General features: G+C 43.8%; 1 protein-coding gene across 1 annotated transcript in view; it reads right to left on the bottom strand.

Annotated features, from left to right (window-relative positions):
• Positions 1-851: 851 nt before the first annotated feature.
• The window catches only part of INTS9 (integrator complex subunit 9), a 73,669-nt gene continuing 48,233 nt past the window's right edge, over positions 852-26,287 (bottom strand). The window contains exons 12-17 of the mRNA XM_082755735.1: positions 23,229-23,400; positions 17,966-18,090; positions 16,019-16,186; positions 4,959-5,057; positions 2,877-3,014; positions 852-2,266 (exon numbers count right to left, since the gene is read on the bottom strand). Coding sequence (XP_082611861.1) covers positions 2,090-2,266; positions 2,877-3,014; positions 4,959-5,057; positions 16,019-16,186; positions 17,966-18,090; positions 23,229-23,400 — 879 coding nt within the window. The 3' untranslated portion in view covers positions 852-2,089. The remainder of the gene's footprint in view (positions 2,267-2,876; positions 3,015-4,958; positions 5,058-16,018; positions 16,187-17,965; positions 18,091-23,228; positions 23,401-26,287) is intronic.

Genomic DNA, 26,287 nt, shown 5'->3' with positions numbered 1-26,287 from the left:
AGGCCCCGAAGCAACCTCCTCGTGATAAAATGATTGTGACACTGACTGTGACTTCCACAGCAGCTCCTTCACATTGATTTTCAAACCCTCAACCACTTCAGCAAGCAGAAATCATCAGCTTCATGTCTGCCCACTGGCACACCACCGGGCTGCCCATGCTCCACAAAGGTGGATGCAACGAGCTTAATGCACAGGCTCGGGCCTGAGGCTCTGGGTGCTTAGGGTGACAACTTAAATCCCCTATAAATTTGAGCTGGTCTGGTTAATGAGGAGAAAGACTCCCAAGGACTCTCATACTACAAGGCCCATGCTTCCTCCTCCTTCTCCCTGGCCTACTCAGCTCAGCTGAGTTTCTCGCACGGCCTTTTTGTGTGTGGAGAAAAATCTTCCTTGAGATTTAATTACAAGGTGAAATATGCCCGATTCTTTTATTTCATTTTCGAGTGATGATAAAGAAGCTGAAGCACCGCAAACGTTGTAAACTCTTATTAGGATTAATGCTACTGCAACTGAGGTTTTTATCACCTTAATGACGCTATTTCTCTCACACACGACACACACACAAAGCAGAGGTATGGATGCTGGAGTCTCTACACCCAACCACCCAGGAATCCCTAATGTGTAGGAAATATGGTGTGGAGACGGCAACAGCAAACAGTTTTTATTACAGACCTCTTCTTCCACTGCCTTAATCTCCCCAAAGCTATAAACTGAAGTTGTTATATCTTACAAATGTGTAGATGCACACACAGGCAGATGTGGAAGAGGCATGCGGATGCTTTTATAAACCACAGAATGTGCTTTCTCCTTGGCATTACTATGCTTTTTATTTTTAACACCAAATAAATACAAAGCAATTCCATAAAAAAAAAAAAAAAAAACACAGAACAGCAGTAAATCCGAGAAATCAGCTGCTTTTAAAAGCAATACTATTAACTACGTTTACGCCCCAAACACATGATTCTGAGAGTGAAAAACGTCCCTAGGTCTGCGGTACAGATGGCTTTGTCTAAGCGACTATCAGAATTTCAGCCAAAATTTTGGAATGTGGGGGCTGACAGGACAGGTTTTTGGAAGGTAGAAACAAGAGGCACTTAAATCTCAAAGGTTTTGCATGAGCACTGGGAATTTAACTACTTCTGTACTTTTGAAAGCCTCCCTAGCTACCTTTGGGCCTCAAATTTGTGCTGCTTACCCTTATGTACCTAACAGAAGCATCTGAGACAGGAATGAAGTTGCCTCAGCTCCCCCAACAGCCAAGAGAGAAACAGGGCACAGAGGGAAAGCCAGGCATTTCCCTCGGATCGCAATCCCCTTGGAGGTACTTCTTCCACCAGCGATGGAGGCACCCAGGAGAAGCCAGTCTTTTTTGCGCCTTAGCAAAGAGCCTGAGCTCGGTGGACAAATCTGGTCCTAACAGAGGAGGCGAGCATCAGCGAACACCTGCTAAAGCACAGAGCTTTCCCCAAATCCCTCTGCTTTTGCGGGGAATGGCTCAGCTCTTGCCAGTTGGGAGCTATTGTACATGTCCAGCGTAGTCCCCCTTTTTTATTTATTTTATTATTATTATTTTTAATCTCTGCTTTCCCAACTTCCCCAGTCCTCTTTGTGCCACGTCCACTGAAAGACACAAGCAGAAAGAGTGTAAATGGCGGACAAACACGAAAGTGGATCTGGTGGTTGGGAAGAAACAGGGGGGAGAAAACTAACTCTCTCAATATCTGAAGTCATTTTTTCCATATTCTTGCAGAGTTTTCTCAGATAAAGGACTGGGGCACGCATTGCTGACTGATGGCGTCACACAGAAATGTCTGTGCCTGCACACAACTTCACCCTGACCTTGTAAACAAACACTATTTATTTCCTCTGCAATCCACATCTCCTTTAAAATTCCAACAAAAAATTTTACAGCACAGGAATCCCCCCCCAAAGTATTCCAAAACCGGTTAAAAATTAAATTAAAAAAATATATAGATATTAAAAAATACTCCCTTGCTTTTCCATGAAGGGAAAGGTGGTTTCTGGTCTCTCCGAATTAGGAAATTCTCTCTTTTTGGAGACACCCTCTGAAAAGCTCTATGTCCTTGGGCTAAAATTTCTGCAGAAATTTGAGAACCAGGTCACGCAGCTTCACCCTCAAAGGTTCATCGTTGTCGCAGATGATGTGTGTGGAGTCCTCCTCGATCTGAATGAGGGTTTCTGCCTCCTGGAGGAGGACGATGTGGCCCTTGGCTGTGTCTTCCACCTTCACGTCACTGAAACCATGCTAGGCACAGCATTGGGGAGTAAAAAAGAGATGTTACAACAACTCAGGCAAACAGAGATGAAAGCTCGGAGCACAGGGAGGAGGAAAGGGGAAGAATATCTGCAAAATGCAGTGTGGCACTGCAGATATCCTACATCTCTGGGATCTGCAGAGGAAACGCTCACAGGATAAGCTCACTACAACCCTCATTATACAGAAGGATTAACTACAGCACGGGGAGGCTAAAGTCAATATTTTCCACTACGCCGGTTCATGGGCAGTCACATCACCTTCAAAATACTTTCAATACTTTTGAGATCTCCTCCCCACTGTTCAAATGTATTGGAAATCAGCTGACACACGTCACTCGGAGTGACCCTAAAAGCTCTGCCTCCGTGAAAAGCCAGCAGGAAATGAGTGAATGAAGCATCAGGACATGCCTCCACGGGGAAATATTCCCTCTGTGTTCAGTGCAGGGATCCACATTCCAGCATTTCTTCGACAGCCCACTAGCCTCTCTCCATTTTGAGCCACCCTAAAATGATTTCCCTTCTCTCTGCTAGAAAAGCAGCCAATTTCTGAGACCTGCAGGAACCCACTTGAACCGAGCTTGCCACCGGAGACTTTTTACCTTCTCGAGGGTCTGCACAAACTGGTCCACGGGAATGGAGCCACTCAGCAGCGGCTTCAAAGGCTTACAGTCCGGGACGTCCTCGCTCACACGCTTTCTCTTCTTGCTGGCAGGGGGTTGTGGAGGCTTTGGAGGGAGCTGGTGGATGAGAAGATGTATGGTAATGAGGTGAATCACACTAGATTATCATCACTTATTGTATTTTCTAGGAATTGTGGCTTAAAGGATTCAATGCCTTGAAAATCACAGTCTAGAAGATGCAACAGGTTGGGAAACGCAAATTCAGAGCAAGCAGCGACTTGGAGAAGGAGGAAAATGGGTAATTTCTCACTGGCCTTGGAAAAAAAAATTAGCCTTTAGAACAAACTTGAATACAGACAGGCAGGACAGATGCTGCAGTGCCTGAAAAATCAATGGAGTGTGATGTGGGTATAATTTTGAGCTGCCTCAGAAAGCTCTCTGCCTTAACTCATGCCTGAGAATCTCCTCTGTTAGCAGGGAGAGGTGGGGTGAGCATGGCCAGCGGTAGCTAACCCAGCACCGCGTGGGGTTAACTGCCCCCCTTCTGAAAGATCATTTCATGGAGCTGAAAAGCTGATTGCTTTACAAAGCACAGTGAGGAAATCACTGTGTCAAATAGGTTCCCGTGTCCTGTGCCAAGTTAATTACGCTGGGGAAGTATCAGCACTGGGTTTTCCCAGTGAACGAGCAACCCAGTTCTTGGGAAAAAGGCGCTGGAGAAAACTTCCCCCCAAATTTTGGCAAGGCCATCTGCCAGGGATGTGCCTGCACAACACACGCAGGGAATCCGCCCGAAGCAGCTTTGTGCAGTGCTCTGTGAGCTCCAGGTGACAGCCTGGGCTCCTCGCAGCTCCGTGCCTCTCCCACCGCTCAGCATCGTGTCTGAACCTGCTGCTGTGCTGTCCCTGGGTTTCCTTTGGCAGAAAAAGAAGGCTGTTTTTCATCGTGGGAGAGAAATGCTACCTGCTCGGGCTCCGGTTCCACCAACAGGCTCGCACTGAGTCACCTTACAAAAACAACCATTCTCCCTGAAGATGATGAGTCTAGGTGCACGTAGGATGCTGCTTGGGCATGAATCACTCACGTGGCTCTGTGCTCATAGATTGGGTTTTCTAGAGCTTGCCTGCACGTTTTCTGTACCTTTGAGAGTTTCCAGGCTCAGCCCATGCTGACAGATACCCTGCTGGTTCACCTGAATCAGTATGAAGCAGACTGTGCCTAGATCTAGGTTTAATTGGCATCAGGAATCAGAGCAGAGAAAGGAGCAAACAAGCAACACAGGAAGGAGAAAGCAGACTCAGCCCACTCACATTTTAATAGTTCGGTTTGTTTAGCATTGCCTAGTGTGCACCTAGGGAACTGACCTGGAAAAAGCAAGGCAGCTTGGCTGCTGTGCGCTGATATAAACCTTTAACCAACCTTTATGTCCTTCACTAATGACACTTTCCAAGTGTCACGGGCCCGGCCCAGCCCTACTGAGCTCCTGCACTTCCACGCATCGAAGGAGAAAGGTGCTGGGGCACCAGACATCACCTCCCTCCGCAGAGCGTTAATGCCAGGAACTGCAGTGCCAGCCTAAAGCAGGTAGTAGGAAGAGAGGGATTTTCTCATCTAACATCATCTAGGATGCACAATCTGCTTCCTGGGGAACAGGGCAACTTCAGGAAGGCAGTCCCTTCACGGGTCTAATCTTTTGGGTCATCCTTCCCCTCTGACCCTCCACTCCAAGTCCCTGAGAGGCCGGCTGATGCTGATCCTGACGTACAGGTTGTGGAAGACGGCAGCCTGATTTGTGGCCTCTCTTTGCGCATAATCTCGCTTCCCCTTTTATTTTAGCCAGGCACACGGCCAACGATAAAGAGTGGGGAGATTTATATGCATCCCACTCTCACTCCAAGTGCAATTCCTGCCTTGCACGTGCCAGGACCAGGCAGCCGATAAGGACTCTGCTCTGGTGGGGAAGGAGTTGTCAGAGGGGTTGCCTCGTGAGAACAGCTGGGGTCCCAGATGGCAGGAAAGCCTGTGTAAGGATATTCTTCTCCCTTCCCCATTATACCGTACCTGCAGCACATGCTTGTTGTCTTTAGTATGCAGCACGGCAGAAACTGTTGCCAAGGAAATACCAGGCTTAATCTCCGAGGGCACGAGCGAATCTGCAAGCTGAAGCAAAAGAAGGATTGTGTTCAGCAAGCGATAATCTCAGAATTTGTATGAAGCCAGCTGGGATTTAAATTGGCAGCGTGGTATTTTTAAACATGGACTAATGAGCTGTAAACACAAGGCCGCTGGTACGATGACAGAGTGCTCCTCTTACCTGCTCAGCCCTCCTGGCTCTCACGGCTCCTGACTTTTCTGGGATCAGAGCACAGAGAGGTTGCAAGTCACCCAAAACAAGACAATTAAAGAGAAATCTCATCTAAAAAGACATTATCTACTTTATTAATAACTCTGATTAGTAAAATTCGATCTAACTGAGCATGATTTACTGTTTGCTACCTCCATGTACAATGAAAATCAAAGCCAGTTTCCTTTCAGTTCCTTAGAGCATTCAGACTGCAGAACAGTTGGGGGAAGAGCTTGTCCTCAAAAACCCACTGGCTCCCTTGACTGGTGTGACATTTTTTCTGACAACACTGCACAGAAACCCTGCCACTTCTACACAATTCTCCTCTGAAATGAAATTTAGGCTTGGCTCCAGCTTTGAATTTCGGTGGCAGCCTCCCAAGATCTTCAGCACTGGCAGTCCACGTGGAGCGGGCAGCTGGGCAGCACCTCTCCCAGCCATGCTTCCAAGGGAATTCTGCAGAGAAGGGTGCTCGAGAACACAAAAATTGTTCCTTTTTTCCCTCGGAGGGGGTTCTTCATGACAATACACTGGACACCAGGTGCGCTGGAGTCCTGCCCAGGACCCCAGCCAGGATCTAGCCCTAACCCATTGGAAGGATGGGTCTGGAAGGGACCTTAAAAGATCATCCAAGATCTAAAGATCATCTTCCACTGTAAGGGCCAGCAGCCCAAGCAGCCTCCCAGGATCACTCCCAGCCAAGCAAGCTCCTATTACCTGCTGCAGACCCAAAGTGTGCTCTGTCTGGGAGGAAACCTTGCAAGCATCTCATGAAATAAATACGGCGAAGATGGGTCATGTTTTACACCAGCAGATAGGAGAGCTTTTCACTTGCAAAGAGGTAGCACCTAAAGGGACAGACCCTGCTGGTCTGTTCTTCCCTACAGTCATCCCACCAGCTCCCCAACGTCCATCATCTCATGTAGGAAGAGCCTCTTGAGTAAGAGTACTCTTGCCTGCTATAAATTACAATTATGTAGGTGATTACCATGTTATTACAAAGCTCTAATGCTAGTGAACAGGGAAACAAGCCAACTTGACTTCAAAAAGCACTGACTGCTGGCCTGATCCTTTTGCCATCAAAGCATGGAGAAGGTTTTTCTGTTGGCTTCAGTGGCAGCAATTCTGATTGCTTTCTCTCTGGGACTCTGCTCGAGATCTTTAACGCAGGTATTACAGCCTTTACAGCTTGGTTTTGAAGGCAAGGAGAATAAAAATACAATGATAATCATTGCTTCGGATTTCTCCCGGGAGCTAAAAATACTTGCAGCAGGGTGATATGCTGCATTTGGCAGTGGTCAAAGGCACTTTCCACTCCCACAGCCTTCCAGAGGAGGATTGATAGGAAATGGGCTGAAGAATACGTGGCAAAATGACAAACACTGCGAGGAGAAAAACCCTTAAAAACCAGAGAGATGCTCAGGATCAAAGTCCTCTTTCGTCCCTGAAGTACTTTGCTATTAACATTTATGCACATTTTAACCACGCCGCTGGTAAATAGCAATACTTTAATTATTAACAGTCAAAAAGGCAGTGAGATGGACATTTAATTTCATGTTCTCTAAGCTATTGCCTCATCTCACAGCCCTCTCCGTGCCGCAGCCGATCCTTTTATTACAGAAGTTCACTGACCCGAACCAAAAAGGTCATTTAATCACATCCAGTAATTCACCCACCAACACCGGGCAGCGCTGCCATCCTCCTTTCGACTGACCTCCTGCACACACAAATCACAGAGCTCTCCCAAAACGCTGGATTAAAGCAACCTTTTTCGGAGAGATAGCAAATCTTCTCTCTCTGCTCCAAGCGGTGCCAACTCCGCCGTTTCCTCTCGCCGAGCTGTTCCAAACTTTAATTCTCCTTGCAGCTAGGAAACCACGTCTTATTTCAAGGTTGAATTTGTCCAGCTTTCCGTTTACTGGATCTCGGGATGCCTTTGCGAGATTGAAAAGCCCCCCACCATGCAGGAATAAGTGCTTCTTCCTTCCAGTCATCATCACGAGTCTCACGCTGGCATCAGGAAAGTCACGAAAGCAGAGGCGCCTGGTGCTGAGCACTAACAGCACATTAATCAGTCCCCTGCATATGGATGAGTGCTTGGGCTGCCTTGAGACAAACCTCTGTGGCTGTGTACGTACGTTGTGTGCTTCAGTGCTTAAATTCTCTCCCGTTAAGCAACGATTAAAAGAGGGGCCAAGCAAAAAGCAAAAATCATTAACTCTCAGTCCTCTGAAACTGCAGGTGTTGGTCTCAGCTGCAACCGAGGGAAAGAGGAGTCAGCTGGGGAAGTTTTGTTCCATGATCAGAGCTGCCCACCTCCCTTCTTACAGGGTAAATACATTCCTACCGTACGCTGCAGCCGAAAACTTTCCTGTAGGATCGCGTTTTCCCCAACAAAATGAGATCTGACACATATTACGTGAGCCCAAAGACTGTTGCTAGCCTACCTACAGTTGTTTAAGCAGAAAAACAATGCACACAGGTCAGGCCACAAACTGAAGTCCCTACCAAGTCCTTCACTGTGGATAACTCTCCCCATACTTCAGGTCCTGTGCTGTATTCAGTCACCAGCCAAAAAAATCTCCTCTTGGCTACGAAGAGCTAACTGATGAGTGGCGATGGGATCTGAAACTCCTCCTGTCAAAAACAAATTAAGGCTGAACGGTTGGGTGAGATGAGCTGCATCTTCACCCTCCATGACTGCAGTGAGCGTAAAGGAGCAGGAACACACCAAAGGTTACCAGTAATTAAAATCCCTCCAAGACCTGAAATGCAATTACTTGTAGGATAAATTACAGCACGTGTATTTAGAAAGGGACAGAGCGGATTTTTTTACATCAGCATTTCAGCTCTGTTTTCCAGATTTGCAAATTGTCCATAAATCATTAGAAATAGGACCCAGAGTCACAACTTTGGATCAAACCAGAGAAATGAAGGACATGAAACGGAGCTGTGGCACCGCTGGGCAGGACAGACAGATTGTGAACTCACCACCTTGCAAATCTTTCAAAAAATAAAAGGAATAATGAAGTTGTAATACATTCTTTGGGGCTGGGATCAGTTTTGTTCAGTGCTTGTGCACTACCTAGTGCTCAGAAATACTACAAAGGGCCCATTAGACAAGCTACTATGTAGTAGTAATATAGCAAATGGAAGGAAAATTAAAAGAAATCTTCAAAAATGATCGCATTCAACCAACATAACATCCTTCTCTGGTAAGACAACTGTCGAGGGAAGCACAGCAGCCACAGTTTGTGCTTCACTGGCAAAGCATCACATGGGAAATTACAAGCTGTGGATTTCTACAGCAGTCCTGAGGTAGGGAAAGTGCTGCTGAAAGGAAAGACGTCCCCAGACAACTACGGGGCTGTTGCTGCAATTCCTCAAGGGTCAGTCTTGAGCCTGTTCCCATCCAATTTTTATTATTGACCTTGGTACAGAAGAGAGAGTGTTCAGAAGGCCCCAGTGAAGTTTGTAGAAGCACCCTTAATGGAAAGAGAAGTCATGCCATCATAGAGGAAGAACCAGATGACCTCAGGAACTGGAGTCAGGAAAACAAGATGAAATTCAGCAGCATGAAATGCAAGGCCAGGGACTGGGCTAATATTGAGAATTTCTGCTGTGAGCTGCAGCTGCTGGAAATGATAGAGGTGAAGGGTCCACGTTTATTAGTCCATCCTGTGAGAAATGAGAGTCACAGATGTGACACAGCCATGAAAAAGCCAAATGCAACTCCGGAAAGTATCAGGTAGTTGTACCAGGAATGAACTACTGCTATTACATCGGGCCCAGCAAGATCTCATCTGAACTACTTGTAAATTGTAGGTAATTTAAGTTCAAGTAAGGTATGCTGAAGGGTAAATTAGGGTAGGAGAAGCTGTTTTGTAAGAGGAAACTGAATTATCTTGGCTTCTTTAGCCTGGCGAAAAGAAAGCCAGAAGGGGAATTTGATTATTGCACATAAATACCACAGGGAAAACACCAAGAAAAGAGAAAATGTATTTATGCTAAAACATGATGTTAAGAGTAAGTACGTGCAGACCAGCCACGAATACACGTGGGCTGGAAATTAGGATGTTTCTGGCCATCAGAGACTGTGGGGTTTTGAACAGCATTCTAGTAGGAACAGCAGGGGCAAAAGTCTTCACGATTTGTGCCTTCCATTTTACAAGGAATGTTTTAAACACTAACTATGGCTGGGTTCTGGCCATATAACCCATGAGGGCTCTTCCACTTCTAGGTGCAAATGATTGCTTACAGTCTTGGAGCTTGCCAGGTGTTAGGAGATTCCCACCTACATCGTAGCTCCTATAAAGGATCCAATTCTCATGTGACAGGAAAAGACCCTCTCTGAATTATCAGAGAAACACAAAGATTTCAAGACCTTCCTCTCTTCACAGGGAGTCACCGGTTCCTACAGATTCTAGAAGTTTCAGTGAAGCTGTGATATTTTGTCTTCAGCAATGTATGAACAGAGAACAACCTGCCTCATCCTCCATCCTCCACTCACCTTGCCTCTCACACACATCGAACCCCGTTTGATACCCATTACACACAAGGCAGCACTCTCACAGTTTATCTTTAATAGGAACACTGTGCCCAAATACCCCACGTGCTTAAAATCTGTACAATATCCTTGCATTTACAAGCACTGAAGTCCTGTATAGTCAGTTTTCTAAACAGAATTAAAAAAACATTGTCTTTATCTTGTCATTTATTTTTATTCGGGTGACAATGTTATAGGAAAGGAAGACAATTTACCTCACCTCCTACCTCCCTGCCTCTTCTTATCCCTTCGCTACTGAAATGCCAGCAGCTCTGCTGTCGAGTCACTGGAAACCAGACAGAGAAATGCACAAGAGATTATACTGTGGGCCAACGTATCACACAGCCTCAGCTTTGGCTTTACACCATCTGCTAAATCAGGCAGAGTCTGAGTGCAGCAAGTCTGCAAGGATCGGATCCTGCAGAGGAAACAAAAAGATATGTGGTTGTATATATCTGCACTGAAGGGAAAGGGTCTAGAGATTTAAATACGGACCAGGAAGCATATTAAACAAGAATGGAAGAGCTGTAGGATGGAAATTACTTGGGGGATCTTTCTAACAAGACTTAAAGGAACAAGGGCATTTCCAACAGAGAGTAACAAATATCGTAGAACTAAGGGCATCTACATAATCATTAGTGGGTTATCTGAATGATGCCTTGTTGGGATTTCAGCCTCAGATTTTACCGAAACCAAGTGTTTTGAATGAGATGACAGGGCTGCTGAACAAACCCGAACTTCTCAGCCCTCTCAGTCCCTGTGGGTCTGCTACAATTCTCTCTGCAGCACATTTTAAAGTCTCATTAACTTCAGCAGCTGGCAGGTCATGCCATAAATATCTAAAGGTTTTGGTGTCATTGCTTGCTGTACATCAGCTTTACTCTTCCATTGAGCCAACATCTACTGGAGAAATAAAGCGGAGGCTGACGGGGTGTTCCTGGGTGTTTGGACAATGAAATAAATCCCTCCTTGGCTATGCACGTGGTCCAGGCAGCTGTTGTCCCTACCACTGCTTCTTGCATTTCTGCTCTATTATTTGAAAGTCCAGCTAATGGAGCAGAGATTCAGAGCAACGTGATGATTATTGCCCCAAAAGCGTGGAGATGAAACTGAAGGATGTGTCCTGAGCAACCAACGGGAAATAATTCTGGGTGGGATTATAAGAAGCAGTCACTAACCCTTGGCTTCTAGCCTCCAGCATGCCAAGGGACAGCCCTAAGGAGGTATTTAAGGAGTATAATGAAATAGATTTATGGCTGTTTAATGAAGCTCTTCCCCAGTATGCTGAGAGCAGGCAGGAAACAATTTTTTGAGGAACTTACAAGAGGACAGCGGAAGCCGGAACCATCAGGAGCAGAAATTAGCCTCAAACCTGAATGAAAAATGACAGGTAGGGCAAGCGAAGTTGCAAAATAGCTTCCAAGTAAAGGCAGGCAGCTTACGGATGTAAAAGATGAGTCATTTGAAAGACATAAAAAAGGCATCAATCAAAATATTCAAAATATAGTAACCAGGTCAGAATGCAACGTTGTTGAAGCATATTGGGGAAAAAAGAGGCAAGAGCCTGACTAGAAAAGAGTTACCTTACAGCCAGCCATCAAAAATGAGGAAGAAACAAACCCAGATATTTACGTGGGCTTGCAAAGCCAAGGTGGGAGTAGAAAAGCAAATCTGAGTTTCACTGATCTAAATAGAGCAATCTGTGGATGGGACTAAACAGAGAAAAGGTGCAGCTAAAAAAAAAAAGTGAAGGAAATGTGGGATAACATATTCAAAGCCCACAAAAGATGAGAAGAGGAGGAGAGGGAGGAGAATTCTCTGCAGAAGCAATGGGAGGCTGAAGGGCCAGGAGAGAAGAGGCATGGGAGTGAGGTGGGAGATGTTTTTTATGGAGAAAAGAAGAGCTGATTGCACTGAGCAGTGATGATGTAAATCAGGGAGACTGCAGGCTATGGTACTTCTGGTTTTGTCTAAGGAAAGGTTGGTAAAAAGAGGGACAAGAGCAGTCTCAGTGCGATGTCAAGGGGTGAAGGCCAAATTCAGAGAGGGCCTTTGCTGGAATGAGGCAGGGCCAGGCAATTTTACATACAGCGGATTCAGTGAGCTTGGAGCTGAAGGGAGGAATGAAAGCAGCACTAGCAAGCAGGATGGTTATCTTAATTTTATGTTATGTGAGACTGTGGCATCTTTATACAAGCAGGAATAGTCAGGGGAAAAGGAAAAGAAGTTTAGAAGACTGGATAACGTGAAGTCACCAAAGTAAGTTTGAGGGTTCAAAGAAACTTTTTAGAAATCAAACTTTTTAGTCCCTGAAACGTGGAATAAAGTTGGAGAGGTAAGATGGAAGCCATGTATTGCCTCTTTTTCTCTCAAAAAGGAATTGGCAAGATTCTGCGTGGAAAGAGAAGTCAAGACATGAAAAGGGAAGGCTGGAATGAAAGCTACATACTTATAATGGGCTGCCAAGTGGCTGGCTTCCTAATTCTTCTCTGCAATAGTTCCTCGTAATTTCACTTCATGTTGGGCTGTGCATTGCACAGTCATGCTCTCCTGTACTGGCCCATGTCCTGAAGAACTTGCAAATTGGGTATTTTAAAAACACAGCCCTCGGTGAAGTCGGTCTGCTGCTGAAGTCAAGTGATCCGCACCATTGTTCCGCTGTAATTAAACTGGAGGCACATTATTTGCTCAAACACCACTGTTTAATTTATCTGTTTGCTCCAGAAGGTGTTCTCCATTTTCCCATCGCTCTCCCGTGAATAGACAATGCCTAACCAATTTCCAGGAAGCAGCCTTTTTTTTTTTTTAGTATTATTTTTTAAAGCAAAAGTCAAATGCTGAGAAGAACAAATTAGTTAAAGCGTAAAGGCTTTTGCAATACCTCCGAGAGCCATCTCAGCCTGGTGCCTTGGGACTGTTCAAACCTTTCTCCAAACAAAGGTTGCTCCGAGTGTAAATCTCATTAAGATACAACTGCCCTGCTTGATCTGACTTTGCTTTTCCGGGATTGAAATGTAGACAAGCTCCAGCAGTATCAGTGAATTTGCATTAGTCTGACACGCCAGAACCTGAACCACTGATAGGGTTTTGGAAAGGGAATTTCACGCCACCGCACTGATGCTCTGTAGTGACTAAAGCCACGCTGAGCCAACCGTTTGGGTTTTAAAAGCTCTAAGAACTGAGCCATGGGCTTGAACACGTAGCAAGGAGTGGATACTAGGAGATCAGAACTTCACTGGTTGGTAATATGGTTTGGTTAATGCATTTTTGACAAACAACAAATCTTCACAAGATATGCCAGGAGCTGTAAAATAACATTTCCAGTTGCCACTTGAGTTGTCACAACCCCAGAGCCGATGGCAGCTGATTTGAAACAAATGCCCAGAAATACCAAATACACAGAAAATCTGTATATTCAGGCACCACTAAAAAGACTTCCCGGATGAAACTACTGAAAAGAGGACATAAAGCAGCAAATACTCTCCTTCAGGGAACCTCATCTATCATATTTGCAAACCTGTCTTGCACAACTCACCCAGCAGATAGGGAAATTACAGCCATCTTTTTGGTACCACTGGCATCAGCCTCTCAAAACCAACATCCTAATGACCCTCTGCACAAAGAGACAGACAGACAGGGCTCTTCTGCTGGGAGAGAGAATGAGAGAAGCCTGGCACATCACATAAAATTTGTTTGGGAGGTGAGAATGTATCATTGTGCTTATTTAGGGGTCAGCATCAAAGACAATACAGGCCCTGGAAATACAGTCCTCCCTCGTCCTTCCCCAATTTATTTGAAAAATCAAACAGCGATCCTTTAGGATTGTGGCTGGTTGCACTGAACAGGAGAAATTATGTGTTAATAATTCTCAGCAGTTATCAGCTATGCTGCTGAAACTGAGACCAAAGCCTGAAAGGGCAGGAGATGATGTACCATCCCTCCCATGCCTTATCACCACTCTGCAGGTCAAGCTGGAAGCAAAAACCAGCCTCAAACGGTGATGCGGTGAACACCTGCTGAAAAAAGAGATTGTTCTGGGGAAACAGTCTGTGATCACTACAAATTTGGCATGACTATTCCTCTAACAAGTTCCCTTGGAAAGAATGATCAAGATCTCTTTTTCTGAGGGTGATTTGCATATCTCTGGGGAATGGCATCTTGTTAACAGCTCTGAACCACAGCCTTGCATACCACCACTAATGGTCTGACTTTCAATGAACCCCCTGAGGCAAGCAAACACTACCCCCAGGGCACCAAAGGGGAAGGACAACAGCTTTCCTGAGTCTCAGAGAGGATCTGAGATATGTTTTTTAACCATTTTAATATGTTTTTTTTAACCATTTTAACCTTTTTAGGAGAGGTTACATGCCATGAAGCTTGTTGCATCAAGTTGATAGGTGCAGCTTTGGAAACCAGGGAGAGCATCTGGGCATGGGAAATAACAAGAGATGTTTCCACTCCCTGAGCAGACAGATAGCTTTGAAACTGGGACTCCTGCAGGAATATAATTTGATGTATTTGATGGAGGAGAAAAAGGGTCGTTTCTGTCAATATTTCTCTATGTCTGTCTTTCTGCTCAAACACTGAGTTAAAGTGAACGCAGTAGACACCTGCTCTCCTTTTCTGCACACTTCTTTGAGACCTATTCCCACCTCAGTGAATAACCCATTGTTTACCATCCACCCTCCTCCAACATCCCAGCAGTTTTGGGAAGTGCTGTTATTTCCATGCACAGTTTTACCAACACGTATAGAAAGAATCTGTTCACTTCAGTGAGAGATGGCATCCAGAAGCCACTGGACATGTGGGGTTGAGAAATGAAGAGCATTTTCATACTGCTGGCTGCCAGTGAGGCTGAATCCACATGGCCTGTTGAGCCTCAAGTGTAGAGGATCTTGCTGCAAGCAGCCAAGCCAGCAAGTGAAGCACTGACTTGTTTCCTGATGCACTCCAGCCCCATGAGCATAGCGCTGCCTTCAGACTAACAAACTCTGCCAGGGAACTCTGCAGTCCTCACTTGTGTTTGTGCTCCCCCTTTCCAGCATCAGCTGCATTTTGTGTTTTAGACTTCTGCTAATCATACAAGAAGATGCTGACAGAGCAAGAAAGTGAATCTGCGACTCCCATGGACCCACCTAGCTATCTTTTAGACAACTCTCCCCCTGACAGGAACTTCAAAACGTATGAGGGTTGGTGAATGCTCATTTGTAGCATCTGTGTTAATCTGCATTCTGTTTGCAGGAAAAGCTGGTACCCACCCTCTTCACAGGGCTGACACGGGACAGGCTCACATACCAAGGCTCAATTACACCTTCACAGTTCAGGGAAAATCCCATAACTTCAGCAGAATCAAAATAGCAGCTACGCAGAAATAAAATCTGTTTTGGTCATGCCGGTGAAGGTAAGCCATGTTTTACTAGTCTTAGGTTTAATAGGATCCAATAAATATGCAAATTTCCAAAGCAATTAAATATACATGCCATGATGGAGTTGCATCCAAGTATATTTTCTAATTAAAAAGACCCTCCTTGTCTCTGGCAGTCCTCTAACCAGTGGGCTGGACAGGCTCCTAATAGAGCTGATGTGCAAAATAGGCACATGTGAAACGGTACAAATGGGTTTTAGGGACTGGCTGAGGGATTTTGTTACACGGGTACCGGTTCTGTACCTCACATTTGGCTTAACTAAGGGTACTTCCTCCCTCTACTCTCTGTTGAAAAGTGGATTCTCATATTCAGTGGTTTGCAAAGGGCAGTGACACCTGCTTGTAAAATGCCACTGGACACATTCGTGCTGATTGGATTGCCAAAAAATATTTTAAGATCATATCTGTTAGCAAATGGGTCACCCTTTGCATTGTGAGCACACTTATATATGATTTAAGGGGTTGATAAATTATTAATAGATGTTACAGGCAGAAGTAGTCCACATTATAGATGGCTACAAGCAACCCATTAACCTGTTGGACATCAGGAGTCTGGAGGAATTAACCATTCACTGAAACTGCTGTAACACAAATGAGACATTTTACTACAATGTCTTTAACATCCAGCTGAATCCTGCTCCTCAAAGGAAAGGGCATTTCTCACAGCAGGTAAAGCTGGGGAAGCAGAAAGCCAGCTTCTGGCTACTAACTCCCAATTTCTGACTCCTCTTCATGGCCTTGTACCACCAACTCAAACTGCTGTTTGAGCAGAAGCCACCATCTTTCTCTCCCCTTTTGCTACTTACGTCTGGCATGATTTCAATCTTCTCGTAGCGTCGCTTGTAGGGCAGAGTCAGCACCTCTGCTCTGCGGTAGGACATGGGTGGGGGCTGGCAGTCTATCATCAGATCTGTGCGATGAGACTGGGTGGGCGGTGGCTGCGTGTACTGCTCCGGGCAGACCACGTGGAGAGGCTGGAAAAGAAAACTGTGGTGACTTACAGAAACGTCTGCTCGGATCTCTGCTCTGCCCTACAACAGCAATCGTTGCCACAAAGAGGTTTGCAGATTGACCTTAGCAAGATAACTCATTTGTATGAAAACAACATCCTGAAGATGCAGTACGGAAGGTCCAGGCAGGACTGGAATCAACTGCCCAAGGAGCAGGTGGTCTTTGCTTTGTATACACAGTGCCCTGAGTACCAAGACCCAAATTTCTATCTTTAATCACCACTTCAGTATCAGCAGGCATGTCAGCTGCCATACTGAGAGAAAAATCAACTTGTTCAATAGTTTTTTCTTCCAAAGGCTTGTCATTTAAATTGGAAGCAAGCGACAGTAGTGGTGGGGACCATCACAAAATGGCACGGAGTGAGATAGACATATCAAAATAAATAAGATCTATTCATTCTATCAAATTCTATGATTCTAGATGTATCAAAACACAAGGCTGCAAATACATTAGCAAAACAACCAACTCTGAGTTTTCATAACCTGTCAGCAGTGTATTAACAAAGCATGAGCAGGCTGATTACGAGGATCACCCCAGGACTTAAGGAAGACGAAGGACAAAGCAGTGTTTCTGCAAACTGCAGAAGTTTCAGCATTGGAAACAGCATTATGCTTCAGCTGTAACATGAAAGAAGACACCTGTCAGAAAATAAGGCAACATCAACTTCCATCAGTTGTGCAGTGACAAGCCAGGTCACAGAACAATGAGATAAGATGATGCAGGCATTGTTAGGAAGTTTGGAGGAACACGCATTTTTCTGTTTGACAAGCTGAAGATGGATCCAAGGGAAAAGCTCAGCTGGAAAAAATACTGGGTATTATTTTAATTATGTCATGAGTCTGAAAGCAAATTTCAGTAGGAACAAACTGGATGGATAAGGAGGGACCACTAAAGCCAAAAAGAGCCAAGGGGGGAAGCAGAGATGATATGGCAATTCTGCCCTTCTGCCTACACAGAAGAAGCCCAGATCTTGCAAGAGGAAAGCAGTGGATTTGGAAGAAACCTGAGAGAGGAACTCCAAAGCAGTGGTCCCAAAACCAAGGAAAGGATCAACTGCAGGATTACATTACAGCCATGGAGGAGATGGTTAAAGCTGATGGTGCTGAGGATAATCAGCACCTGGAACCCTTACATTAAGACTGTATTAAGACACAGACAGGTTAAATTTTAAAGAAACAGGAGAAAGAATAAGGCAAAAAATAAGGGAAAAGGTGATTATTACTAAATATACCTAAAAAGGAAGAAAGGAATGTACACATCTCTTGCTCTGCAGCTTTTAGAGATCCTCCAGCCACTCTGTGCAGACACTGGCAGTCACTTCATACTTATTTTGGAGCAGGATGATAAAAGAGAGCTCAATCACGGGGACACGGTGGGATGAATCACCCAGCTGCAGCATCGCAATCAAGGGCTAGAAGCTTTTCAGAAGAGTTAGGGCAAGGAGGGAGGGGTGCGGGTATTGCCCTCTATGTTAAGAAATGGATAGATGGTGAAGAGCTGCCTCTGAAAAACAGCCACAAACAGGTTGAGAGCTTGTGGGTAAAAATAAAGGACTGGATTAATTAAAGGCTACCTGGTGGCTGGGGTCTCGTATAGGACACCTGATCAAGGGGAGCCTGGTGACGAAGCCTTCTTGCTTCAGATACAAGAAGTATCGTGCTCACAGGCTCTCATCCTGATCAGGGACTTATTTTACAAGAGTGTGTGAAGAAACATAAGAAAAGGCAACAAAAATTCATTACCTGGACTTCTTTGAGTAATTTAGACACCTGAATAAAATTCAGTCTTGTGTCAATGGGGCAGTAAACACATTTCATGGCCAAAGGTTGATAAGGAGCCAGGGCATCCAGATAAGAGAAATCCGGTTCTGAAAAGAGAAATGTTGAAAATACTGAATGCCTACTGAGAAAAAAATGGCCCGGTTCCTGTCTGATCCCACGTTCCAGTCTAGACAAGCTGTTGTTGAGCAATGTTAATTCTGTTATAGATTTCTTTTCCCTTCTTCCTTCCCCCATCTGATATTTTCAGTTAATTTGATGAAAATTATGCCCACAATTAGTCTTACCTTAATCAAGCAACAGAGCAATACTATTTCATTTAAACACATTATTGCATGATTTTTATAACAAATTTAATCAGGACAAAAACATCATCTCTTATTTTCAATCAGATCCTGTAAAAGAAGGCAAGATGTATAAATGTTTGGTATTGCAAGGTAACCCAAATGTCAGCTTGTTTTTCACTACGACACAAATGCAGCACAAAGATTGTATCTTGATAAACCCGTACAAATGTCCCTTGCTGCAGACACATCACCTCCCAACTTCCCTTTTTCCTTATGGTACTTTTTTTTTATTTTAATCTAATTCTCAGGTTTAGGCTGGTGGAAAACACGGGGTCTACGTTTTAAGATAACCAAAGAGGATCTGTAGGGTGCTGCTCTCCCACTGAAGCAAGAGGTAATTGGGATGCTTATAGTTATGCCAGCAGAGCCAGGCCAGTATGAACTGAAGGCTGCTCCTTTTAGGGGCTACCCTGAAGCTGAGATGGGCTGTGATAACGTTATTGGAACCCTTATTAGACCCAGTAAGTCTCTTTCCCTTTGTATTTTAGAATTGAAAATGAGATTAGTGGTTTGCCTAGGAAAAGTCGTGCACCAAATATACTTTTACTCACACAAAGTAATAAAATAGCTAGAATATTGTTTTTACCATTTATCTGTGAATGAAAAATGCAAGGTCTGATACATGACACAGTGTAGGACACATCTACTTGACTCTGGTGACGACTGACTGAATGATGTGGAAAAGTTTATGCCATTGAATTGTAGAATCCTAGAATGACTTGGGTTAGAAGGGACCTTAAAGGTTATCCAGCTCCAACCCCCAGCCATGGGCAAGGGACACTGTCCACTAGATCATTAGCTACTTGACATAATTGTTGGATAAATTGCATAATGGGAATGCTAAAAAAAAAAGTCGGTATGAGTTTGTTAAGTACAGAATGGGAAAAAGAGAAGGGGGTACAAGAAAGACTTATCTGCTAGGCTATTCTGAACTATTATATTTATATTCTGAACTATTATATTTACCCTGTGAGACCAGGATATAGCATCAACCAATAATACAAATGTTTGGAACTGTCAAAGGGGAAATTTAGCTGGGTTTGAAGCAATTGTTAGTGTAACTGCCTGGGAACATTGAAGAGAAATATTAGCAAAAAATTATAGTTGTATAGAACATCTTACTGGATGACCCAAAAGCCATGAATTGGCAACAATAAAAATATACTGGGCAAAAAGCCTGCTAGGTAAAAGCAGGTGTGTGAGTCCAAAAATATCAATATAAAAACAGTCACTTAGTGCCAGTAAGTTTAACAGCAATGAATAGAAATTTAGAAATAAGAATCCTTGGACAGTAGCTAGTTGAATGATGATCAGTAGTCAATTAGGATTGAATCAGAGGACATTTTAAAATACACTGGGGAAAGAAAGAAAACAAATCAGGCACAGGTTCTCTACTAGAGCTATACAACAAAATTGCACGTAGTAAATTAAAAAGTTATCAGATGAGAATTTTTCCATCCCATCTGGTGTTGTAGGTGACACAAGGATTTGACTGCTCGTTTTGGAGGATGAGGCAGCACCTACTCAAACTGAGTATTTTGCATCAATAAACTCAGATAAGCTACACACGTGGACTTTTTATCTAAGTGTCCAAAATGGCATCAAATCTATGGTCCCTCTGAACGACTAATAAGAACAGAAGTAGCCATGGAAAAGTGAGAAATTGCAATGCACAAATTCTAATGCAGAAATTTTAACTCTAACACGGGACTCCCAAAATTTGAACACATACAAAACACAACTTGAGCTTCTTACAGTGAACTTGTGACATGAAGCAACTGCTGTTTTGAAGATACCAAAAAAAAAAAAGGAATTCAACTGTGTGATGGAAGACAGCACTTGTCAAGGTTTCGTATTGACTTTTTTTCCTGAGAGAATTACAGACCTTTAGCTTTTTCCCCAAGACATCAGATTTACCACTGTGTGACACCGAGCAACAAAATCTTCCTCTGTACAGCACTAATGTGGCACGCACGAGCCATTTTAAGATCTCCTAGGGAGTTAGTTTTTAAAGCATTGCTGTTATCAGAGAGAGAGCGAGCAGCAGACTTCCTTCTACCATGTTTTCTTCCAGAATTTCTTTGTGGCTTACCGGTATTCGATATTTTTAATCGATAATCTATTCAATACCGCTTGAGCTGTAACATTTGCAGATGACACAAGCAAGCAGAGCAGCACCACGGCTCCCTCACAGCTGGTGTCCTGGCTGTTGGCTGCAGCTGCTGGTTCAGTCTGCTTTCTCTTCTAGTTGTTTTTCACATTACAAATCAGAAAGGTGGAGACCACCTAGCTCCTGTGGACTGAACGAGCACTGTCATCATTACTGACTGCCTTGTAGTTTCAAGGTCCTAATCACTAGAAACTTGTAGCCTTCGACAGGAAAAGCTAGAATATGACCTGCTACCACCTGCTTCAACAGACCAAACTTCTTTCATAACTACAGGGGACTTTATCTCAAAACAGGAGAAGCTAGATAATAATATAAATCCTGCAATGCGATGGAGGTGCTTCAGCTTTCCACTGGAGTTATTAAGAACAGAAGAATTTAATCTGCTAGGAACTTCTGTAGCCACAGAAGTCTTTGTTCCAGCTAAGATGGCCACAAGGAAGCAGGAACATCCTGCTGAGTGTAGATGCCTGCAGACAGAGATAGACACTGCAGACAAAAAGCCACAGACGGGCAAATTTAGGTAACAAACCTGAATTCTTAGTGCCGGCAGTCACTGAGCACTCCAAGGTCACTGCAGCCAAAGCAGATCTCAACTGAAGTTTTGCAGGAAGTATAAACTGGGAATGAACCTCAAAGACCATGACCTTATGTATCCACAGGTTGGTACGACCTCCGTTCAGAAACCTTAACAGCTTGCCAGTTCTAACAGCAGTCTGCTCTATTTCCTCATTTCACGGAAAAATTACTTTTAAATATGGAAAGATCAATTACCTGTCCTTACAAGAAGGCACAGAAAAAGACTTTTTGCCATTAAAGACCAGTTTCCAGCACCCTGGCTGATGGTGGGGAGCACCTTCACAGCATGATTAACACCAGCAATTTCCTGAAAATTCATGAAATGCACAACCCAGCAGAGGGTGTACATGCTGTGGTTTTAATTGAAGTCCCAACTGAAGTAAGGTTCACTATTTCCAAAATAACGCTTGTCTACACAGCAATTTAACCAATTACTGTAATTAGGGCATGTTTCCTGCAACTACCCCAAAGGGCAGGAGTGATGGGTACTGGAACAGCTACGTTAGTGCTGTGGTATCATGCACCATTCTCCAGCATAAACACAGTCTTTATATTTAAGTGTCTTACCTGCTCATCTGGGACTCCCTTGTATCTTCCCTCTCCTTGCAATGGTACTAATTACACACTGCTTTATGTCTACCAATATTCTTTCCAAACTGTTTTAACAATATTATGATCCTGTGACATGATTTCGTACCAATATTGTGAAAGAGTCAAAAGGACTTGCCCATCACTATCCTGAAGTCTACAGCTAAAAAAAAAAAAAAAAAGGAAAGAAATACCTCTACCAGCCCTGTCTGCTTTAGGACGTTGTGTGCTTTCCAGCAGTCCTATTCACTTAAAAGAGGAGAAAAATAAGCTTAACAGTGGGACCACCCCATCGTGCCCTTGCTGTGCGAGTAGGTTTGATCAATTACTCAGAGTTCTCCTTCCCATTTCTCATTACTCTGTCCTCGTCCAAAATCCACGTCTTTTTTTTTTTTTTTTTAATCTGGCTGAGAATTGTGTATAACACTTCTCCCTTCTCCCAATTACAATAGAGCTCTTTCCGCATAAAATCAGTAGCACTGGCTCGAAAGATGATTTCCCTTCTCGTGTCTGAACAGTGCCCACTGCAGGCTCTGTTCGGATGACACATTGGGTATAAAGAGCCTCGAGGCACTTGGACAGAACATCAGTTTGAGGGAAGGCATTGAAGTATTTCTAAAGAAGATCAGACTCTAGAAGATACTCCCTTTGCTGGGTCTCTCAGAAGCTTTATGTTCTCTCTTAAACACTTCGTCTTGCTGTTAATGACTGCCACGGTCCCAGGATGCGGCTGCCCTGTGGATCAGTGACCACAGTTCAGTCTGAGATGGATAAGGGTTGATCCATTAAATCCATTAAAATTAGGAACATACCGGGAGAAGTGAAGGAACTTAAAGGATGGTCCTGTTGTTCCCCTGGCAGCCTGAGTTACTGAGAAAGGAAACAGCTCCCCAGGTTCTTAGCTGGAGCCGTACCTTCAGCTTCAGATACGAATGTGGCTGTCAGCTAAAAGGTGTCTGGAAAAAAAAAAGCTCAACCACAAGGCAGCGATGGCATAGATCACAGCTGCCAGACCTGCACGGGGTGCTCTCTTCCGAACCAGCAGACGTGTCAGAAGTATCTTTAGGAACAGACAGGTTGTACAAGCTTACCGAAGAGCCAAGCCTGAGTCTGAGGTTTTGCAGAAAGGGAAGGAGAAGATATGAGGAAAGGTTTGTCATTCCAATGGGATACGGGGAAGTGTTTCTCCCTTCTGACCAGCATCAGTTAGGTCTTGCCTGGGTTTAACTTGCAGCCAGCTGCTTTTAATCCAAAAATTAATTTCCTGTAGGCATTTTACCGCTGTGCACAACAAAGACTTTTCTTAGAAATGGCAAGGATTGACTCTGCACGGCAAAGGTTGGCTCTGCAAGGCTAAAATGAATTAAATGGCACAATAATTACATTCGTCACTGCACTCAATCCTGGGGTCTTAATTTAAACGAGTTCCTACCAAAGTCAGAAACTTCTGCCCCAGAACAAATGAGCAAAGCCCCTAGGATTTGGCTAGTTCACCAAAGTGTGCAGCCTATTGCTAATTTAATAATGATAACTGCATTTCACTTACCTGTGAATATAACAGTGTTCAAGCTGGATTTACCCCATAACTCCATGAAATGAACCACATCCCCAAATCTCAGGGAGGGATGTCCAGTAAACACCACACACGGCTGCTTGAAGTCATTACTGAAGTCTCCGTGGATGCTGGGATAATGTTTTAATTTGTTTGTCTGAATGAGCTGAAAGAAAAAAAAAAAAAAACAGAAATTCAGACATTACACACATTTCATGCCTCTGTGCGTGTATTGACGTGCAATTAGGAATATTCCACAGGTTGTTTATAAGTCATCACAGAGTCCCTTCCTGCATAGTCCTGAGATTTTCCAGCAAATTTAGTCGTTACTGTCCTAAATGTTATGAAAAGGAAGTTAGAGCATGGAGCCAGGTGCCTCCAAATCTTTCCTCTCCTTTCTGTGGTACCAGCAGTATGGTAACGGAGAAGAAACTCTGCAAACATTCCCTGCTTGCAGTTTCCTGGAGTGAACAGAGTGCTCAGCTGCCAAATTCAAAATAAGCTACTTTTTCCCCCTCTGCCATGTCTACAAAGAGCTCTGGGCACTGATGTTTAACCTCGTTTTCTTACATCACCCTCGTACCAGGCAATTTTGCCCTCGGTGGTATGTTGTTGTGAGTTTCGCTGCTGTAATGGGTTCAAACAAAGCCAAATCCCCTGGAAAAGCAGAAGGAAAAATAGACTCTGACTTTTCCTCCCTTAACTATCATTGAAATTAGTAATAACAAATGAACAAAAAGAAGTACTTGTTGCTAGAGGTGGAAACCAGAGTGTGCTGTGCATGCAGAGCAGATTTCTTTACTAAGGTGGGGAAGTTTAGTTCTCAAGGCACTCTTTGAAGAAAAATTTTGCTTTATTTCTCCTGCCTCTGGTCTCTAATCTGTAAAACAAGGTTCAACGCAGACAGCAATTTAATAGACTAGCGTGTTGTGCACTTCCATGCAATATTTTCCCAGTCTTTTCTTAGCAGGTATATGCTCCCAGCCCTGGCTTGAAAATAATTTTAAGCATGGTTTAAATTTCAAACATGGCTTTAAACATGGTTTCCTTGAAAGTATGTGGTTTAAGGCAATGAAATCACATGCTGAAAACTGGAAAAAAAAAAACACACAAGGAGCAATGCTCCCTCTGCCAGCCAGTTTTAAAGGAGGCAGGACCCTTCATCAAAGATCCCTCCATACGTTACTGCCTCCTGCCATGCGTTATGACGTTGCCCAAGCTACAGAATTCACATATGTGGGGTTCAGCAACACATTTCTGCAGCTGTTGCATGGTGAAACCCCGGACAGTGCCACTAATTAGCAAGCAGCATGCTCTTCACTACAAGTCGTAACACGATGCCCACATCACACTTTTCTAGCAGAAATCCCTGCCACTCATAACATTTCTCTTTGTTTTAACATACTTGATTTTCAAAAAAGGAGCTAAAAATGAACTTTATAACAAGCAACTTTTCTGGTCTCTCAAACCTGTAACTCATCTTTCCAGATCCTCTTCTACTTGCTTCTTTTTACCATGTTAGTTCTAACTCAAATTGTGTCCCCACATGGAAATGAAGGAAAGCTGATAAATCTGGGATGTCTTCAAGCCTCTTTGCAACAAATGCACAGCCCAGAACTTCACAACTTAAGGTTATCATCCAGTTAGGTACTTAATTGAATTCAGCCTCACTGAACAGAATATCAACCCCATTATACTCCCATTCTGGCTGTCACTACCCAAAGGTATGTTGTGCTGCTAGAACAGGTAGTGTACAAAGTTAACCTCAATACCTTTATCTATAATATAAAGTTGGTTGCACATAGCTGCAAATATTCTTTCTCCTTTGCATCCTGTGATCCCCTTCAAGTTCCTAACAGCAAATATTTTGCTGTGATTTTGCATGTGACTTCCCACACATCCCATTTAAAACTGCTACCCGGTACCCAGATGACTGGAATCGAAGGGGATGGGTAGCATTCCTTCTGGGGGTTGGCACAAGTTGGAAACTGTAGGTTTCCACAGTAATACAGCCCGTTATTTCCATGTGGATCCTTGGATCATGAAGGAAGAAGCTGGGGCACTACGCTGTCTGCAACTTACTAGCAACGTCAAATTTCTATTTAGTCTTCCAAAGGGGAAATTGAAAATATATCCAATAATGCTCTGGCAGTCAACATGCACTCCGTCTTATGAACGTTCCTGCAATTAAGACTAATAAAGATTTCTGATTAACACATCTGGAATGCAATAACTAGAATCTGAAGTTAGCTCCGGTAATAAAAACTGTGCTCCTTTTATGTTTATAAACATAAAAGCTGTATTCTCCTCAAAGCACTATGGCAGCTTCAAGTCCCTTCCTATTACTTTGAATAGAGACACAGGACCTCTAATCTATTTTAGGACCTCAGCTTCTCTGTGTGTGCTCATTTATTTATTTATTGCTTTATTTTGAGCGCCAAAACATTGAGCACAATGTTGGGGTGCATTGCTCCTAGCTGGCGTGCTAACTCAGGATGGAAAAGGGAGATGCTGAATCCTCAGCACCATCTCCTCAGGCGTGCTGATTTCTTCTTTTTATCTTTTTTATTATCTTAGAAGATTTTTTATGGTAAGTCCACAGAAGCTCTGTACCGTACCTCGTAATCTCCAATTCGCACAGCTGGATGTGGCAGGGGTGAAAGGCTACCTAAACAAGTTTAGAGACACTCTACTCACTCCAGCGATAAAGCAGCTGGTGGATTTTAGTATCTGGAGCAATATCTTTTCTAATTACCCTCTCAAAAATATATGGAGCCGAACCTGCGAAACAGGTCCAACAAAATTTCACAAATCATTAAAGGGACTAAATCTGTAATGATCTGTGCAGGTTTTTCACACAACCCCTCTCATCTGTAGTCACTGCTGTGCCACGTTCACAACTCCAACCTGCACCAAGACGGGGCCGGGACCAGTACCTGGCATTTAGCCAAGCCCTATTTTCCAAATAAAACTGATTTCTGGAAACAAGAAACAACATTCAGAGCGTGTTCCTACATAAAGCACGGTTATTGACTGAAAGCTTAAGAGACAGA

This window comes from Aythya marila, assembly GCF_965140915.1.
Source record: "Aythya marila genome assembly, chromosome: 3".
Classification (NCBI taxonomy): Eukaryota; Metazoa; Chordata; class Aves; order Anseriformes; family Anatidae; genus Aythya; species Aythya marila.
Note: the sequence above shows the minus strand (reverse complement) of the source record. Positions and strands in the feature narration are given on the sequence as shown.